Source organism: Rhinopithecus roxellana, chromosome 2 (genome assembly GCF_007565055.1).
Source record: "Rhinopithecus roxellana isolate Shanxi Qingling chromosome 2, ASM756505v1, whole genome shotgun sequence".
In the NCBI taxonomy this organism is placed as follows: domain Eukaryota; kingdom Metazoa; phylum Chordata; class Mammalia; order Primates; family Cercopithecidae; genus Rhinopithecus; species Rhinopithecus roxellana.
This window is the reverse complement of record NC_044550.1, coordinates 172,421,288-172,442,773: the sequence shown is the minus strand read 5'-3', so window position 1 is coordinate 172,442,773 and position 21,486 is coordinate 172,421,288. Positions and strand designations below refer to the sequence as shown.

The 21,486-nt window shown below is 37.7% G+C and overlaps 1 protein-coding gene across 2 annotated transcripts in view; it reads left to right on the top strand.

The window, feature by feature from the left end:
- LOC104673241 (cytosolic beta-glucosidase) overlaps window positions 1-4,593 on the top strand; it is a 123,867-nt gene extending 119,274 nt beyond the window's left edge. For both annotated transcript variants that reach the window (XM_010377216.2, XM_010377215.2), the window contains one exon: window positions 3,732-4,593. In XM_010377216.2, the coding sequence (XP_010375518.1) occupies window positions 3,732-3,934 (203 nt within the window). In that variant the 3' untranslated portion in view covers window positions 3,935-4,593. The remainder of the gene's footprint in view (window positions 1-3,731) is intronic.
- Window positions 4,594-21,486: the final 16,893 nt, after the last annotated feature.

Below are 21,486 nucleotides of genomic sequence, written 5' to 3'. Positions count from 1 at the left end.
AGCACATGAATCAATCCTTTTGTGTGTGTTCAGTGGGACCATGTGTGTTTTCAGAAACTGTCTGGCTTTATACCTGGCAGGATTTCTTGTTGGGCAGTAGTTCTGCAAATGAGAAAGAAAATATGCAGATTCTCACATGTCCCCAGATTGAATTACAAGGCAAAAGAGACTATTGTTTTCTGGCCTGGTATTTGGCTTTGATATATATATATAATTTTTTTTTTTTTTGAGTTCCACTCTGTTGCCCAGGCTGGAGTGCAGTGGCATGATGTTGGCTCACTGCAACCTCTGCCTCCCAGGTAAAAGTGATTTTCCTGCCTCAGCCCCTCAAGTAGCTGGGACCACAGGTGCCCGCTACCACGCCCAGCTAATTTTTGTAATTTTGGTAGAGACAGGGTTTCACCATGTTGGCCAGGCTGGTCTCAAATTCCTGACCTCAGGTGATCCAGCCACCTCAGCCTCCCAAAGTGCTGGGATTAAAGGCATAAATCACCGCACCTGGCCAGATCATTTTGATTCTTAGAGATATGCCATCCAGTACTAAACCTGGGTTCTTACAAAATAAATTATATAAAACATTGATATTTTCCAGATTATAACTGGCAGAGGGAGGAGGAGACACACATAGCAAATGTGGACAGGTAGGAGAAAAAGGGATATCTAGTAATGCTTTTATTCCTGCACAGCTTAATGTACTTATTGCTATATTTCTTATTTCTCAACAATATTTATTTAAGAAGAGCTAATATGTAAATTCGTACAACCAGTATGGAGTACAGTGTAGAGGTTCCTCAAAAAACTAAGAATAGAGCCACCATCCAGCCATCCCACTGCTGGGTATGTACCCCAAAGAAAGGAAATCAGTGTACGCCCATGTTTGTTACAGCACTATTCACAATAGCCAAGATTTGGAAGCAACCTATGTGTTCAACAATCAATGAATGGATAAAGAAAATGTGATACATATACACAATGGAGTACTATTTGGCCATAAAAGGAGTGAGATACTGTTATTTGCAACAACACGGATGGAACTGGAGGACATTATGTTAAGTGAAATAAGCCAGGCACTGAAAGACAAACTTCACATGTTCTCACTTATTTGTGGGAGCTAAAATTTAAAACTATTGAACTCATGCAGACAGAGAGTAGAATGATAGTTACCAGAGACTGGGAAGGGTAGTGGAGGGTTTGTAGGAGGGGGCAAAGTGGGAATGGTTAATGGGTATAAAAAATAGAAAGAATAAAGTCTAGTTGTTGATAGCACAACAGGGTGACTACAGTCAATAATAATAAAATTGTACATTTAAAAATAATTAAAAGTATAATTGGATTGTTTGTAACATGAAGGATAATGCTTAAGGAGATGGATACATGAGACACTTTGATATAGACATGCAATGTATAATAATAACATCATGGTAAATCACATCAGTTACCATGTGGTCGTGGTTGGTATCACAGTGAGGACAGTCTTATGGTTGACGTTGTGCCCTGTGCCATTTGCCATGATGTGGTTCTTACACATTGCATGGCTATATCAAAATATCTCAGGTACCCCATGAATATATACACCTACTATGCACTCACAAAAATTGAAAATTAAAAATAAATTTAAAGGAGTCAATCGAGCTTGGCTTAATTCCTGCCTCAAGGCTATTTATAAAAAACTCTCTAAGCAAAGCAGATCTTACACCTCCATGCACAAATCTTGAGGGGGTTATATGTCAAACTCTTGGGGGTCTTTTGTCTACAGAATATCCATAGAAAAAAATTCCAAGAATGTTTGGAGACCAACATATGTGTAGTGGAATATAGATATAGTGCTTTTAAGAGACTTGAAAGACAAAATGGACACCAATGAAAAAATTAAAGGTTAGGTATTGCCCTGCTGAATATTTAACTAGAGGGGTCATTTTGGTTGAAAGCAATCTCTGAAACAATTAAAATATGATTCAGTATATGAATGTTTATTCTCACCCAGCTTATTTAGAAATATATCCACCTTATAAGGCAACTGGCCTTTTCATTTAATTTCTCTACTGAAAAATGGATATTTGGTGTTTTAGGAAGCTTATCCCATAGGTTGGGTTTATTTATTCTGGTTTTAAAAAAGAAAATGCGCAATGCAAGGACTCACAAGACCTCAGAGTTTTGCCAAACTAGCCGGGCGCGGTGGCGGGCGCCTGTAGTCCCAGCTACTCGGGAGGCTGAGGCAGGAGAATGGCGGGAATCCGGGAGGCGGAGCTTGCAGTGAGCTGAGATCCGGCCACTGCACTCCAGCCTGGGCGACAGAGCGAGACTCTGTCTCAAAAATAAAAATAAAAATAAAAATAAATAAATAAATAAATAAGTAATAAATAAATAAAAAGAAAATGTAAGCTAAATTCCCTGAATAAAGTGATGGAAATCAGTGTGAAACTATGTGGAGAAGAGTTATATGCATTGAATCTACATTTTGATGTCTTAACATGGAGTCTGTGGATGGGCTTCTGGGCATCCACAAATAAAATTACATCAAGTATTTATGTATGTATACACTTAGTGGAGAGATGCTCCATTGCTTTGGTTCTTAAAGGGCTTAAGCACCATTTTGAGTTTAGGTGTGGGGCAAAGGGGATGTGCTGTAGATGGAAAGTTTTGTCCCCTGCAACCCCCCAACAAATTCATATTGACATCTTAGCTCCCAGTATCCCAAAGGTGGGGCCTCTGGGTGGTGATTAAGTCATGTGGATGGAGCCCTCATAAATGGGATAAGTGTCCTTATAAGAAGAGATACGAGAGAGTTCCCTGGCCCCTTCTGCCATATGAGGACACAGCAAGAAGACACTCATCTATGAAGAGGATACAGTCCCACACAAGACACCAAATCTGTTGCCACCTTGATCTTGGATTTCCCAGCCTTCAGAACTGTGAGAAATACATTTTTTCTCTTTAGAAGTCACCCAGTATATGGTGTGCTGTTATGGCCACCCTATCAGACTAAGAAAGGATGCCATAGCATTTCTGTACTCCCTCAGTCTAGGATATAGTCATGGCTAAAGCTGCGTACTGACCCTTGACTCTTTTCATTTTGGACGCTCTCTCTCTTCAGAATTATAAGACATGTCTCAGTTTGACCATTGGGACAGCAGGTAACCTCTGAGGCTTCCTCAGGCATGCTACTGTTATCTCTTCCAATTTTCTAGTGGACTCTCTGGAATATCTGGAGGCTGTACTTAGAAACGGAAAAGTGTCTTTATTGGGTACCCTTCTAGGTACCAGAGAGGACCTTGTGTGTATGTCCTTGTGCCTGAAAAGTGGTAGGTACTGAAAAACTGTTCATTGAGTAAATGAATGAATAAAGCAAATTTGAAACGAATGAATAGCCAAATAATTAGAATAATATATAACAACTTATTTAATTAAGCCCCTGCTTGATTCAAGCAGAAAACTGGAAAAGGGGATTTTTAAAATAGACAAATAAAAATGGGATGTATTTAAGATGTACAACATGATGCTTTGGTATATGTACAGCATTGTAGAATGACTAAATCAAGCTAATTAGCACACATTACCTTACATACTTACCTCTTTTTTTGGAAAAGAGGAATAGAGAACAGGTTTTGTCTTCTCCCACTGTGATCTCCTGCAAAGACAGAGAAAGAGATCCAGACTGTTCATGAGTGATTTTGTCTGTGTTCTCATAAGGCCTTCCCAGAAATGATGATTTTCTTTTTTTTAAATTTCAGCTATCCAACTTGATAAAGTCAATCTTCAAGTATATTGTGCGTGGTCTCTTCTGGATAACTTTGAGTGGAACCAGGGATACAGCAGCCGGTTTGGTCTCTTCCACGTTGATTTTGAAGACCCAGCTAGACCCCGAGTTCCTTACACATCGGCCAAGGAATATGCCAAGATCATCCGAAACAATGGCCTTGAAGCACATCTGTAGGCAACATGGCTGAGAGATACAGGAGAGGCCTCTGCTTTTGAAAAGGAGATCTGCTTTGGTGATAATCTTTCAGGCAATCTCAACTTACTTCTGTAATCAACATCTAATATCAGTGGATCTGTGATTATAAAGTCTGAATATGTAATGCCTCATGAAGTATTTAATAATGGCCTTTATTTGTATTCGGATCAATTCGGTTTTTAAAAAAAGTAGAAGAGAAAACCACTAACCTTGATTTTTATATTACAAAATCAGATAGACCTGGAAATGTAAATTTAAATCCTTAGATATTTTTCTAGAAAAAAAAATGCAAAGTTTATAAAGATAATATACCCATGATTTGCAACTGTAACAGGTGAGCATTTATTATAAGAGTACCTGTTTGTAAACTTAATCATTCCAGTTCCATAAGCTATTTTTGCTTAGGAGATCCACTGTCATGTGATCCATAATTTTTCTACATAAAAAATCAAAGTTAAAAGTTAGTCACATTATACAGTTATGCATTCATTTCAACAAAATAGTGAATTGATAATCCATTTGTTAATATATTCGGCACATATTTTGTGTGTTTGGACAAGTACATCTCCCTTTTGCCTAATGAACTTTTGAAAAGTAATAAAATAATAGAATAAATTAGACTTTCAATGGCAGAAAAAGTATTTGAGTGTTGATGTTCAGTAAAAAACAGATTCCTACTGCAGAGTGGTGCCAAATTAAAAGCCAGGTGATAAGCGGGGCATAATTTCCACTTTGGAATATTTCTTTAAAGTTTAGAACCTTAAGAACCTCATGAAAAATAACATGAAGTGAATGACCAACCTCAGTGTAAGCAAAGGTGGGGTGGGGATTTATTACCCTGGTAATTGAAATGTCTGAGATTGGTATGGGGTTGACTGGAGATGGACATTTTGCTGAACTTCCTAAGGTAGGGGTCAGGAGCAGAGTCAGGGCTCCTTCTGGACTCCATGTCTCCCCTCCAGCAAACCCTTCACATATCTGGAGCTTGATCTTTCACATCCATATTTCAGTAGAGTTTACTAAGCACCTAGTTACCTATTAGACTTGAAGCTAAGAGGTTTAACTATGATCATCCCCATTTTGCAGACTGAGAAACTGAGGCCATACTGTTGTGCATCTTTCTCAAGGCATTTGGGTTCTGATTAACTGAACTTGACACTTCCTTGACATCAGCCCTATTCTCACATTGTGGCAAACTGTAGTTTGAGGTACCATGGAAGTCTTCCCTGCATTTTCTGAAGACAGGAACAAAGAAATAGAGGTGTGGAGTTGCCTTATGCAGGAGGAAGGGAAAATGGTTTTTTGCATTCAACCCCTGCTTCCCTGAAGAAACGGCACATGCTTTTGGCATTCTCCTAAGGCTTTTGGCCCTGAGAAGATGCTCTGTCATTTTTTTTTTTTCTTTCATAAACTGTGGTCAATTTCTGGATCGTTCTCATGTTCATAATCAGGGAATTATTTACAGCAAAGAAACACACTCCCAGTAACTTTGGACAGAGTGAGAAAGAAATGGTTGTAGTAGTTCAATAAACATGGATGCACTGGGGAAAATTACATTAAGATTAAAATGGTATACAGAGGAAATTCTATTACATCTTTGCCACTGGTTTGTTATTTTTATTGTTCAATGAGACATTATCTCACAATTTGTGTTCATTTAAGAAGCACATTTCCAAATCTTATTTCATTCCTCTCCTATCCAGCCTGTCTTTTTCATTTTTACCATGTATCTTATTTACAATTTAGGTGCCCTTTTATATTATCTTGCAAGACAACTGAGTTTTCCTTTTAATTAGGATGTTGCTTTGAATATTACTTATCCTACAGGGCATATTTACAAGTTTTACAACAATACAAATGAGCACTGTATTTTCGTGACCAAAACCAAAAAATTAATATTCACACTATAAATAAGACGATCTGTCATGTTTGGTCTACCAGGTGAAATAAAGATTCTAGCTGCTGGCACCCAAGCTTACTCACAGCTCTGTGGCCCTCTGCAGTTCTTTGCTAGGTTTTAAAGGCCAGCTCTTTATCCTAGAGATGGATCATACAAAGGGTGCTTCCTTAATTGGTCCTGTAAATTAGTATAGCCACAAGGTTAAGACGAAGGAAAAAAAAAAAACAAAAAAACAAAAAAAACTCACCATCTAAAAACCTAACAGCCCCTGCAGTATTTCAATTAATGTTATTTTTAATTACTTGTATTAGCATTCGAGAACAAGATTGATTGGCTTTTGCCTGTTAAGGAAACAGAACGAAAACTCTTTAAATAGAAAAACAAGAGTTGTTAATTGTACTTAAAAATCCATAGATACTGTACCTAGATGTCTTGAAGGTCATCTGAGACTTGTAAAGCACATGCTTTATGTCTGTTTTATCTAAGGAGAAACCTAGATATCACAATGATGAATTGGATCTATTTGTATTTCCTTCTCTATTATTTCCCTCTTTTCTTTTTTAGAAGAGTATGAACACATGTTATTTACATTCTAGGAATCACTTTTAAGAAATTTTTTTGACAGTTTTTATTTTAGGGCAAGTCATTTCTGAATTTCTAAAAACATATATAAAATAACAGTAGCCCAGTTTCATTTTAGATATGTAGAGTTTTAGTTTTGTAACTCCTGGTTATATCAGGAATTATACTAGGAACACCAGGAGGAATTGTCCACCTAAGCCCTTTATCGAAAGAGAAGGTAGAAGTTCTCATTAAGAAACCCATAAACTCAGAAGCTGGCAACCTTGGTATTTGGCAGTGGGACGCCAGTCAGGTTTTCGTGTTCTGGGAATTTGTGTTTGGCCTGTAGCTTTTAATTATTTTTATGAACTAGGGAATAATGAATACATTTGTAATATATTGAAAAAAACCTCTAACACTCGCTGACCGAAAAGTAGATTTATATGATAATTCTTAAACACCAATTCTATTACTCAGTGCTAGGCAGAATGAAAATGGAATACTGAGCCTTATTACTGAGAGAGCAGAGTATAATCAAAGCTGGTAGAATTAATACTGTTTAATTATTAGCAATACGCCTCACCCGGAGAACACATATTCATCACTAATCAGAATATTTTAGGCTCTTGTCCTAGGAGGGACATGGTAGAGAGTACAAAACATGCTGAGCCCTAAAGAATGAAATTAGGAGAAGTGTGACATAGAGACATTTGACGATGGTCTTTCATAACATGGGTTATAGTGATGTGAAGGGAGAATAAACCTTATTAACTGTGGCAGTAGGTAAGATGGGGAGGTGGGGGTTGAGGTGCCAAGGTAGAGCCGGCCACAGGAAAGAACAACCCCCAACTGTGTGAGCTGCTGAGTGTGTCTTGAAGAGAGTAGTAGACAAGGCCTGTGATCCCAGGCTTTCCCAGTGTCTGAGTGTGATACCTGAGCAACGACCGACCTAGATGACCTTGCCGGAGTGGTTGGTTGTATCTGGTATCAGGCAAATGTAACGTCATCATTAAGAGTGCGGGCTCCTGAGTCAACTCACCTGGATTCACATCCGGGCTATGATGTTTATTATCCAAGTGACATTAAGTAACTTACTCAAGTTTCCCATGCTTCAGTTTCCCTATCTGTAAAATGGAGATCAACTTCCTTATAAGACTGTTGTGAGAGTTAGTGAAGCTGATAGATATAACATGTTTATATTCTGAAGCATGGTAAAGGCACAGTGAGTGTCGAGCTATTATTTTAAACTCTCAAACTTGTCCACACTGAGCCCCCAGCAATTCATCAATTATAGTTTGGCTTTTCCTGTTCTGGGACTATCTTCCCGCAGAAGTATCTGTTCATGAGTTTCTGTCCTGTTAAATTGGGATTCATGTTTTGCCCGTCTGTGTCTCTAATTTTAGTGTCAGTGGTTTTTCCTATGACCTTAATTCTCTGATGACTCTAGAAAGAGATGTTAATTTTCTGTTTGGCTTTTTGCTTGTGTTAGGATGGGAGTGAAAAGTTCTGAGCTCCTTAAATGATGAGAGTGACAACTTCCAAGCTCCTTAAGTGCTGGACTGGACATCCAGAGATTACATTATATATATCATTAGAGTTGAAGGTGTCCAGCTGCTTAATCAGTACATATTGATTAAACTAAACTGTGCAATACTTTATAGAGATGCAATACTGCAGGCAAGACAGTTCTCCAAAGAAGTTCATGAACTGGTTGGGGAACTAGGATAGAGACTAAAATGATAGCAAACAATGCTGGGTGAATTTTCAGAGAATCAGAGTTGTACAGCTATGTTTCACATAACAACGTTTCGGTCAGTGACAAACCACATACACGATGATGGTCCCATAAAATTATAAGAGAGCTGAAAAATCCCTATCACCTTGTGACATCATAGCCGTCATGAAATCTTAGCACAACGCATTGTGCTAAGATGTTTTTGTGGTGATGCTGGTGTAAACAAACCTACTGTGGTACCAGTTGCATAAAAGTCTAGGATATATGAGTGTGTGTGATACATAGTATTTGATAATGATCATAACAGGTTGATACTGTTTTATGTGTTTGCTATACTTGTAACCATTCTTTTAAAGTGTTCTCATTCTACTAATGAAAAAATGTTAACTGTAAAATAACCTCAGGCGGATTCTTCAGGAAGTCTTCCAGAAGAAGGCATTGTTATCATAGGAGAAGACAGCTCCATGCCTGTTATGGCCCCTGAAAACCTGCCAGTGGGACAGTGTGGAGGTGGAAGACTGACATTGATGATCCTGACCCTGTGTAGACCTAGGACAATGGAGTGTGTTTATATCATAGTTTTCAATAAAAAAAAATGAAAAGTAAAATAAAATAAATAGAAATAGGAAAAAGCTTGTAGAAAAAGGATATAAAAATATTTTTGCACATCTGTAAAATGTGTTTGTGTTTTAAGCTATGGTGTTACCAAGGAGTCAAAAATTAAGGAAATTAAAAGTTTATAAAGTAAAAAGGTTATTTTAAGCTAAGATTAATTTATCATCAAAGAAAGAAAATTTCTTTTTATAAATTTAGTATAACCAGAGTATACAGTGTTTGTAAAGTCTTCGTGTACAGTAATGCCCTAGGCCTTCACATTCACTCACTACTCACTCACTGGCTCACCCAGAACAACTTCCAGTCTCGAAAGCTCTATTTATGGTAAGTGCCCTATCATTTTTAACCTTTTAAGAAACCTTTTATACTGTATTTTTCCCTCATCTTTTCAGTGCTTAGATATGTTTAGCTACACAAAACCTGGTCTTGTGCTACAATTGCCGGCAGTGTTCAGTACAGTCAGATGCTATACAGGTTTGTAGTCTAGGAGCAATTGGCTCTCCCATATAGCTTAGGTATGTAGTAGGCTACACCACCTAGATCTGCGTAAGTGCACTCTACGATGTTTGCACGATGATGACATTGCCTAACAATGCATTTCTCAGAATATATCCCTGTCATTAAGGGATGCATGTCTGTGTATAAGCAGAGGAGCATGAGGTGGGTGGGGATGGCTTTCACGGGCAAGGGAAAATAATACAATTAAAAAATAACCTGAGTGATAATACAAATAATATAGGTAAAAATATGGAAGTAGAAAGCATAAAGCCTGTGGGCTGTTGGGGGCAGTGATCAGGCCAGTTCACCTCAGGGAAGAGAGCAGGCAGGCTGGGACTTGGAAGTGGAGAGTCTCTAATGTTCTCCAAAGACCCTTCGGTTTTCTCTCAGAGTAAGGTTGAAGGTTTCTGAGCAGGATGGTGGTGATTTATAGGTAACACTTTGAGGAATAGTAAAGGAAATGGGGTATAGGAACCAGATTGAAAGCTTCTTATGGTATAGTTGATGTGTTAAGAGCCCTGTGTGAGGTGGGAAGTACATACATGGAAAGTTAATTTATAATTGTAATTAATGTATCTAAAGTACATGGGAACTGAAATGCAAGATGGGTTTTTGGATTAGATCCTGGAACAGAAGAAAGAACATTAGTGGAAAAACTGGGAAATCCAAATAAAGCCTGCAGTTTGATTAATACTGTTTTATCAGTGTTAACTCATTAGTTTTGATAAATATACGACAATTACCATTAGGAAATGCTTGGTGCAGAATATATAGAAGTCTGTGTACTCTCTTGAAACTCTCCTGTAAACACAAAATTATTTCAAAATGAAAAATTAAAAATGTATATGAAAGAGTTAATAATATATTCATGTAATAGATATAGGGCACATATTGCAACCTCTCCCTCTCTATATATATACATACACACACACACAAAAAGAGAACAGATGGAAAGAAATAACCACTATGAATATCTAAATTTTTTTCTAGGTTGTGGTGTTATAGCTAATTTTTCTCTCTTCTTTATAATTTATTCCCATGTTTTTCATACTTAGCTTCTTTTCCTTTTATTATTGCAAAAATACATTTAAAGATAAAGACAAACTTCAGCAGTCAAGATAATTCATTGGATATTTGGACAATGGAAATGGGTAGGTCAGCAATGGCTCCGGATACGAACAATGGTTCAATTGATAGACTTTGGCCAATATATACAATACTCCATCTAGGCGCACATTAAGACAACAGATATTTTTCCATGGTAATAATTTTTAAATTGATATGTAATAATTGTAATTTTTTTAGTATATGTGATGTTTTGATACCCATATACAATGTGCAATGACCAAATTCAGGCCACTGGGGTATCCTTTACCTCAAATATTTATCTTTTCTTAGTAACATATTTTTAAAGTACTTGTTAAAGTTTTGAGATACTTAAAAATTAACTGCTTCCTCTAGTCTATAATTACTAATTTATATCTCTGTCACACATAATTTTTTTTTCACCAACATCTCCCCAACCCCTTTGTACTCCCACCCCTAGTCCCTGGTAACCACCATTTTACTCTCTACTTCTATGAGACCCACTTGTCTAGATTTAACATATAAGCGAGGTAACTCAGTATTTGTGTTTCTGTGCCTGACATATTTCACTTAACATAGTACTTTCCAGGCTCATTCGTGTTGCTCCAAATGACAGAATTTTGTTCTTCTTAAAGGCTGAATAGTATTCTATTGTGTGGATTTGTATGTATATACATATATTAGTTTATATGTAGTCTATCCACATATATATATCCATATGTACGTATGTGTCTATGTCTCCCACATTTTCTTTATCTGTTCATCTGTTTATAGACACAGGTTGATTCCATGTCTTGACTATTGTGAATAATGCTGTAAGGAACATGGGAGTGCATGTTTTCTTTTGAGCTTCTGATTTCATTTCCTTTGGATATATGTCCAGTAGTGAGATTGCTGGATCATATAGCAGTTCTATTTTTAATTTTTTTGTTGTACTTTGAGTTCTGGGGTACATGTGCAGAACGTGCAGGTTTGTTACATAGGTATACATATGCCATGGTGGTTTGCTGCACCAATCAATCCATCATCTACATTAGGTATTTCTCCTAATGCTATCCGTCCCCTAGCCCCCCACCCACTGACAGGCCTAAGTGTGTGATGTTCCCCTCCCTGTGTCCATGTGTTCTCATTGTTCAACTCCCACTTGTGAGTGAGAACATGTGGTGTTTGGTTTTCTGTTTTTGTGTTAGTTTGCTTAGAATGATGGTTTCTAGCATCATCCATGTTCCTGCATAGGACATGAACTCACTCCTTTTTATGGCTGCAAAGTATTCCATGGTGTATATGTGCCATATTTTCTTCATCCAGTCTGTCATTGATGGGCATTTATTTGGATTGATTCCAAGTCTTTGCTATTGTGAACAGTGCTGCAATAAACATACATGTGCATGTGTCTTTACAGTAGAATGATTTTTAATTCATTGGGTATATACCCAGTAATGAGATTGCTGGGTCAAATGGTATTTCTAGTTCCAGATCCTTGAGGAATCACCACACTGTCTTCCACAATGGCTGAAATAATTTACACTTTCACCAACAGTGTAAAAGTGTTCCTATTTCTCCACATCGTCTCTAGCCTCTGCTGTTTCCTGACTTTTTAATGATCGCCATTCCAACTGGCATGAGATGGTATCTCACTGTGGTTTTGATTTGCATTTCTCTGATGACCAGTGATGATGAGCTTTTTTTCATATGTTTGTCATTTTTCAGAAATCCCCATGCCATTTTCCAGAATAGCTATACTAACTTACCTTCCCAACAACGGTGTGCAAGGATTTCCTTCCCTTCATATCCTCGCCAGCACGTATGTTTTGTCTTTTTGATAATAACCATTCTCACAGGTGTAGTATGATACACACATAATGTTTTCAATGTTTTGGTGGTTGTGAGCTACTTTGTCCTTTCAAATGGTGAACAACTTGAAATCGTATTCCCATTGTATTTCCAGTATTTATCACAATATCTGGCATAACTAAGTAATTTATAAACGCATATTAAGTCACTGATGGAATAGATATTAAGTAGTCAAGTTCTTATTTGCAATGAAAACTTAAGATGTGAATTGACTCACTTAATCCTCACAAAAACTTTATAACATACATTCTATGATCATTTTCCCGATTTTATAGATGAGTTAGTTGAGGCAGAGCAGAGATCAGTAACTTGTGTTAACGATGGAGCTGGGAAGTGGTGAAGCCAATATTGAGACTCATACACTCTGACTGTAGACCTTAATATGCTGCCTTCTATTCTTTTCCCACAAGGTTGTAGCAGAACCAGGCCTGGCACCAGGGCTTGACTGCTGGTTATTTTCAATGGGCTTCCCTGACACAGCCACACCACAACCTTTCATCGTAAGATGTTCTATGTCTCTAAAACTTCAGCCAATTTTCCATACCTCACAGCTAGCCATTTCACAGCGTAGTGGAGGTACAATTTCTTTTTTTTTTAAGATTATGATTGTCCATGTCAAAAATTATTTTCTTTGTTTCTACATTCACCCAGGCCATTTTGTTTTTGAATACTGGCTTCTAATAAGCTTGTTACTCTTCCCAGCAATGACATTGACCAAACTAAAATTATTCCCACGGTTAAAGTTTTGCACATCCAGTCACCAGTTGAACAGATGTGATGGTTAAACATGAGAATAGTGTCACATAACCCAGTGTGTGATTGTAGCTCCACATTTTATGGAATGTGTGACATCAAGCGACTTACTCATATCTTTGCTTTTTATTTTAACCATTTGTAAAGTGAAAATTAAGGAAAAATACTTTATAAAACTTCAGTGAGACTTAAATGAGATGATATACACAAACTAACTTAGAATGTTGTCCACTAAGTTCTCATTATAATGCCTATTGAGTGGTAGCTATTATTATTTCCCATTAATTTTATTGTAAAGACTCTAATATTATGGAAATAATTACAGACAACCAGCTCTTGCTACATGCACACCTTACTTTCTTACTCATTGCATCTATACAAGAGCAATTGATTCCAGTGAAGGGCATTCACTGGTGGCTCCTTGAAAGTATCTTATTCTTCTTGCAGTGTGAGCTTATTCTTCCCTGGACTAGAGTTTCTCAGTTTCGTTGCTACTTTTCCAGATCCATTATGCCCAGAAGATGGAAGGTTGCCTTCCAGAAGAGTGGCCACCTCCCAAAGCTACTGCCTATAGAGTGATGATTTAAGAGCTGTCCTGAGTGAAGTATAATTCTGTAGTGGGCTCCATGTACCTTTTGTGGGTTCGAGTTCCATGTCGTGCAAAAGTGAAAACAGTTTATTTAGCATTTGTATAGCAATGAAGATGACTGGAGAAATCACACTGTGTTCTTCCTTTTCCTGCAAATGTCTTTCTCTCTTTTTACCTCCCTATAACTGCAATACACAGTTCTTGTTACTTAAATAAACTGAGATATGGTCTGGCTCTATGTACCCACCCAAATCTAATCTTTAATTGTAATCCCCATGTGTTGGGAGAGGGACCTTGTAGGAGGTGCTTAGATAATCGGGGCAGTACCCCATATTATTCCCTTGATAGTGAGTGAGTTTTTCACAAGATCTGATGGTTTTACAAGGGGGTTTTTCCCCCTTTTCTTTGCACTTCTCTCTCCTGCTGCCACGTGAAGAAGGACGTGTTTGCTTCCCCTTCCACTATGATTGCAAGTTTCCTGAGGCCTCCAAGCCATGTTTAACTGTGAGTCAATTAAACCTCTTTCCTTTATAAATGACCCAGTCTTTGGTATTTCTTCATAGCAGCATGGATAATGGATTAATACAGACCGCGAATGGATTTGTGTGCAAAAGGGAACTGGCGAAAAATTTGGCTGAGAATGAACATTTTTTCCCCCTCTGTGTTTCAATTTTTTTAACAATAGAATGCATCCCTGAAAACCTTCCAAATTCTCTACCTTCTGATCATACTGTCTATTATAATTCTGCCTGATGGCAAACTTCTCCTTATTGACTCTGAATTACATTTAATCCTGTTAGGATCACTTCTTATTGAAAGGCATGTGTTGTGATGGCATTGACGGGAATCGAGAAGCTGTGATGCCCAAGCAGAAGAAAATAAACTCTTGGAGCTTTCTAATGCTTGTCATTTTCATGCTGGGTCCAGCTGTGTAGTCTCCTGAAGGATGTAGAGGATTGGGGTGCTCAGTGCAGATAATAGTGGGCTCCCAGGTAGTGTGGAGAGCTCTCCACCACAAGAAAATAATCTTTTGAGCCCAGTGGACTAAGAACCAAAGGCCATTTTCAGCTTAGACAGTATAATTCTATTAGTGAAAAGCCCTTGCAGAAGGAAATTGCCTGTGTTAAAATCTGTGCACAATTTAAAATAACAGGGCTAAGGGGGAAAATATCTCTATAAAAGGCTTTATGACTCCAGTGGATAATAATATCCTTGTCACATTAGGATCTGGGGACCTAAAGATATAAGGCTTTTTTCATCGTCATTGTTGTTGTTTTCACAGCATATGAGCCTTCTTTTCTCCACTTCAGCCTGTGGAATAAATTTATTCTTGGCTGCTTATTTTATGAATTTGGATGCTATGTCAAAGCATTGTATTGTTTCTTATCAAGAAAGTAGAAAATAAGGTCTGCATCATTGTCATTTATTGGCACCTTATAAGATTGATATCATCTAAAAGCTCCATTTTGGCTCAATGTATCAAATGTGTAAGTTCCCTATAATTTGTGTGGGATTTGGTAGGCACAAGTTAATATAACTGTTTTGATATAGCATGTAAAAAGTATTTAAATACATATCTCAGTTTAGAATAGATTCATTAGAAAGGGCTGAATAGGGAAAAGAAGCTGTCAGCACAACTGATGTTCATTTTCTAGGGTGACAGAATACAGAAGTTCCAAGGACTGTAACTGCTGGATAGCTAATGCCACATATCACAGCCCTATCCACAAAGCAGGCCCTACTCATTCATTGGATGTCAGTTGCAAGTTTAAGACTTAGGCTACATTTTCCTAATTCCATGAAAAAGGCAACATGAGCAATGGGCTGTCATGTATTTGAAAGTTATGCCATGTAAGTAAAGACACAGTTCATAATTCCACAAAAAGATGATGGCAACATTTATTCCAGAATTAAGCAATAATGACATAGATGATTCTTTGAGGTCTAGCAATGAACCAGGGAGTTTAAGACCAACACATCTCTCTCCTAACCTATAGCAAAATTAAGATAGTAACCAACTGGTTTATTTTCTTCTGCCTTTCCTCGCTCCCTCCTTCTTTCCCTTTCTCTCTCCTCTCTTTTTCTTCTCTCTCCCTTTCTTCTCCATTAATCTTTTTTACTAATTCTATTTCTCTCTATCCACTCACTCACCCACCCACTCATTTATTCTTTAATCAGACATTTATTTAAGAACCCATCTTGATTCAGGCATTGTGCTGGCTCTGAGAATACATTGTGACTAAGACTGAAATAGTTTTGGTCCTCATGAAACTTACAATTTCTGTGAAAACATTGCTGGATTGTCCATTAGGAAGACCAAGCCTGTGCTTACAGTAATAGCCGAAAAGGAGCCATCCTTCTCTCATCTGTTAAAAATTAAGTTTGAAGATGTGAGCAAGAGGGTCCACTAGAAGCTCCTAGTAGTGCTCTCCCTTCTCCCCTTCCCTCACTGCCAGAAAAACAAACAACAAACAAAAAACTACATTTTGACCAAAATAACTGAAAGAGAGCATCGGAGAACAGCAAGAAGGCAGCAGAAATCCTGTAGACCACAGAAACCCAGGATGGCTGCACGGAGAAGAGGAGGACGCACCATGCCTCTCCCACTTCATTCCCCTAATTAAGGTCAGCTCAGAACCAGGGGGAACTTCTCCCTGTGGAGGGAATGTAAAAAAGAGGACCCTAGCAGCCCCCATTGCCGCTGTGGACACCTGCAGTCTTTGCTACTGGAGAATCCTACAGTCCTCAGAGACTTGGAGTCCACCTGAGAGAGCCGTCTTGAGTCAACATGCTGAGCTACCCCTAGAGAAGGGGCCGAGCCTGTGCCTCACATGCTTGTGGCCCATGTGGTTGCTGCTCTGTACCACCTCGCAACAGAAGCCACTGATACAGTGTGTCCTGCCTGAGGGTGAGTACCCATTGCATCCCTCCATCCACGCCTGAGATGCAGTCACTGTCTCACTACACCCACCCAAACACATCATTTCCAAGGAGAGCTACTGCTATACCCTATACCCTGGAGCTACTTCATTTTCCCATCACAGTCACTAGTGCACCCTCCCTGTAGGGTCGAGCTGTAGCAGTGCCCTGCTCACAGGGATCCAGAGCCTCAAACTACTGGAACAGCGAGGCCCCTGGTGACACAGCCTTGTAACACCTTGTTCCCCCACCCCTTCAGGGCTCTGATATTCTGGCACCCTGAAGCAGTTACACTTCTTTAACACTAAAGCTTACATGATGCCCCACACCCAGGGATCCAGAGGCTCTGCTGACCCGTGTAGCTGCACATTGTGTGGTCAAACAGATGCAGTGTCTCATATCCCAGGAAATCAGAGACTTGGGTAAGTTGTGCTACCCTGGCCTCCAGGCCAAACAGCCATGCTCCTTGTCTATCTGGAACTAAACTAGTCCCCTGCAGCCCAAGCTACTGAAGCACCTGCCTTTCAGGATTTGAGTCATTGCTGCACTGCTTTCTGCTCCTTGGGGTCCAAGCAACAGTGGGATCATGCTATTTCTGGTTCTTTGCTGCTGTTGCAGCTAGTCTCACAGAACCCAGACAACTTCTGCATCCCATTATCCCAGAGTCCAGAGTCACCACTACATGGTACATCATTCCCTGGAGCCTGAGCTGCTATTGTGCCCTGTTGGTTTTGGGTACTGAATTGCAGTTGTGCTCTACTCCCTGAAACTTGAACTTCTGGAAAACTCTTATGCCCAGGAGTCATGCCAGTGATGTGTCCTGACCCCAGAGTTATATCCACAGATGCATTCTAGCCTCCCTGGGTCTGAGCTGCTTCAGTGTGCCTTAGAGCAACATACTCTATCTTAGTGGCTCAATTATACCCATTTATGCCTTGGAAAGTTCAACTATGCTTCAAGTCCCAGGTACAACAATAGTTTCAGAAGACCCTGAGTCCAGGAAGCTGGCCCTGCAGCTGCTTAGAGCACTTGTGTCCTGGATCCTGGTACTGGTGTAGCTTCCTATGAGCTGTATCAGACTCAATACAAAGAGAGATATCATCAGTTAATATGCCTCACTGTGAGAAAACAAAAACAAAAGGATCCTTAAAGCTCTTACCCTAATAACCTATGTAGCTACTGTCACTGCCACAAGTTCCTACAGTCTAGATCACTGACACTCCCAGTCATGACTAATGTTGATTCCAGTGGAAGAAGCTGTATAGAGACCACACCACTATGCCCACATAGAACCAGAGCCACTGCACCTTGCCTGATCAGCACCCTCAGGCTAATCTTCAGGGGAGTCTTATTCTGTGAAAGTCACTCTGTAAAGTTTGAAAGAGGTGACCACACCACCAGATGTACAGACATTAATACAAGGACACAAGAAAAATAAAAATGGAAGGAAACATAATGACACCAAAAGAATAAAATAATTCTCTAGTAACTGACCTCAAAAAAAGGAACTTTATGAATTGCCTGAAGAGAAATTCAAAATAATAATCTTGAGGAAACTTAGTGAGACACAAGAGTACGAATGGACAATTCAGTAAAGTTAGAAAAACAATTCATGATCTGACTGGAATTCAACAGAGAAGTGAGTATCATTAAAAAGAAACAAAAAAGTCTTAGAACTGAATAATTCAATTAGCTAAATAAAAAGAGAACTTCAACAGACTAGATCAAACAGATTAAATGATATGTGAACTTGAAGACAGGTCTTTTAAAATGATTCAGTTAGAAGATAAAAAAGAAAAAAGGGATGAAAAAGAATGAAGACACCCTACAGTACTTATGAAACACCATTAATCAAACAAATATTGCATTATAATTATTTTATGAGGAGAAGAGACAGAGAAATTCACAAATAGCTTATTTAGTAAAATAATTACTGAAAACTTCTTAGGTTTAGGGACAGATATGAAGACCTAGACACATGAAGTTTGTAAGTCTCCAAATAGATTCAAACCAAAGAGATCCTCTCTGAGGTACATTTTAATCAAACTGTCCAAAGGCAAAGGCAAAGAGAATCTTTAAAGAAGTAAAAGTATTAAGTTACATATAAGGGAATCTCCATTACACTGTTAGCAGATTTTTCAGTAAAAACCTTGTAGGCCACTAGAGAATGTGATAATATACTCAAAATGCTGAAAGAAGAAAACTACCAATCAAGAATACTATATCCAGTAAAGCTGTACCTCAGAAATTAAAGTGAAATAAAGTAAAAAAACAACTTAATAACAAACAACAAAATGGCAGAGTAAGTCCTTATCTATCAATAATAAACTTGAATGTAAATGCATTTAATTATTTAATCAAAAGACATAGAGTGGCTAAATGAACAAAAACACAAGATCTAATTGTATGCTTCCTACAAGAGATTCAGTTAAGCTGTAAGGGCACACACAGAATTAAAGTGAAGGGATGGAAGAAGATACTCTGTGCAAATGATAACCAAAAAAGAGTAGGAATGACTATAATTATATATGATAAGATAGACTTTAAGTCAAAAACTTTCACAAGAGACAAAGAAGGTCATTATTTGATGATAAAAGGGTCAAGGCATCAAGGGAGAATAATCATTGTAAATATGTATGCACCCAACATTAGTGTACCAAAATACATCAAGAAATACTAATGGAATGAAGGGAGAAATAGCAATGCAGTAATAACAGGAGACTTCAATACTCCACTGTCAACAATGCATAGATCAACTAGAGAGAACATTAATAAGAAAACACAGAACTTAAATTTCACTTTTGACCAAATGGACCTAACAGATATATAAAAAATATTTTCATTCAATAGCAGTAGAAGGAACATTTTTCTCCAGTCCACATGGAACATTCTTCAGAATAGACCACATGCTAGTCCACAACACAAGTCTTAACAAATTTAAGAAAATTGAAACCATACCTAGTATTGCTTCAAACAACAGTATTATGGAAATAAATAGTAGGAGGAATCTTGAAAAGTTTACAAATATGTGAAAATTATACAACATGCATCTAAACAATGAATGGATTAAAAAATCAGAGGGAAATTAAAAAATAACTTGAGACAAATAACAATGAATAAAAACTTACAGAATGCAGCAATAGGAGTTCCAAGAGGACCGTTAATTGCAATTAATGCCTACATTAGAAAATAATGAAAATTCCTAATAAATAGTCTAACATCATGCCTCAAGAAAATGTAAAAGAAAATTAAACCAAAAATTAGCAGAAGGAAGGAAATAATAAACATTAGAACAGAAACAAATCAAATAATGGAAAAACTATAGGCAGAATTAATAAAACTTAGTTGTTTCTTTAAAATAAGTAAACAAAATTGACAAACCTTCAGTTATCCTAAGAAAAAAAGAGTGAAGACCCAAATAAATAAAACAAAAATGAAAACGAAGATGTTACAATAGACACCTGAGGAATAAGGAGATTATGAGGGACTATTATAAATAAGTATATGCCAACAAATTGGCTAAACAAAAGAAAATGGATAAATTCCTAGAAAAATACAACCTACCAAGATTAAGTCAGAAATAAATAGAAAGCCTGAAGAGACCAATAATAAGTAAAAGAGAGTAAAGAAGTAGTAAAATATCTCCCCAAAATGAAAAGCTCAGGATCAGATGGCTTCTCAGTTGAATTCTATCAAATATTCAAATAATTAACACCAATACTCAAACTCTTCTGAAAAATAGAACTAGAGAAAAGACTTCTAAACACAATTTACAAAGTCAGTATCACCTTGATGCCTGTATTAGTCCATTCTTGGATGGCGATAAAGAAATACCTGAGACTGGGTAATTTATCAATAAAAGAGGTGAAATTGATTCATGGTTTAGTAGGCCGTACAGGAAGCATGGTGCTGGCATCTGCTCAACTTCTGGTTAAGCCTTAGAAAACTTTCAATCCTGGCAGAAGGCAGAGAGGAAACAGGCATGTCACATGGCAAAAGCATGAACAAGACAGAGAGAGAGGAGAGGAGGTGTCATACACTTCTAAATGACCAGATCTTGTGAGAACTCACTATCTTGAAGACAACACCAAGCCCTAAGAGATCCACTCCCATGATCCAAACATCACCCAACAGGGCCCACCTCCAGCACTGGGGATTACAATTCAACATGAGATTTGGGTGGGCACAAATATCCAAACTATATCAATGCTTAAGACAGACAAAGATATCATAAGAAAAGAAAACCATAGTCCAATTTCTTTAATGAACATTGATGTGAAAATTCTCAGTAAAGTATTACAAACTGAATCCAACAACACATTAAAAAGATTACACATCACGACCAAATGAGATTCATCCCTGGCATTCAAAGCTGTTTAATATACATGAATAAATCAGTATGATGCATCACATGAATAGAATATTAAAAATCACTTATCATTCCAATCAATGCAGAAAAAGCATTAGACAAAGCCCATCACCCATTCTTGATAAAAATTCTCAACAGTTTAGGTATAGAAGAAAAGTTCCTCAACATAAGAAAGGTCATTTATGAAAAAATCCACAGCAAATATTAAAATAAATGGAGAGAAATTGAAAACTTTTCCACTAAGATCTGGCACAAGGGAAGTATACCCACTCTCACTATTTCTATTCAACGTAGTACTGGAAGTAGACAGTTGACTTTTGAACAATATGGAGGTTATGGGCACTGATTCCCATACAGTCGAAAATCCATGTATAACTTTTGACTTCCCCCGTACTTAACTAATAATAGCTCGCTGTTGACTGGAAGCTTTATAGATAATGTAAATAGTTGATTAACATATATTTTGTATATTATATATATTATACCCATAAGCTAGAGAAAAGAATATGTTATTGAGAAAATCGTAAGGAAGAGAAAGTATATTTAGTACATATTAATCGAAATATATCACCATAAAAGTATTCTTGTCATCTTCCATAGCGTAAGCTGAGGAGGAGGAGAAAGAGGAGAGGTTGATCTTATTGTCTCAGGG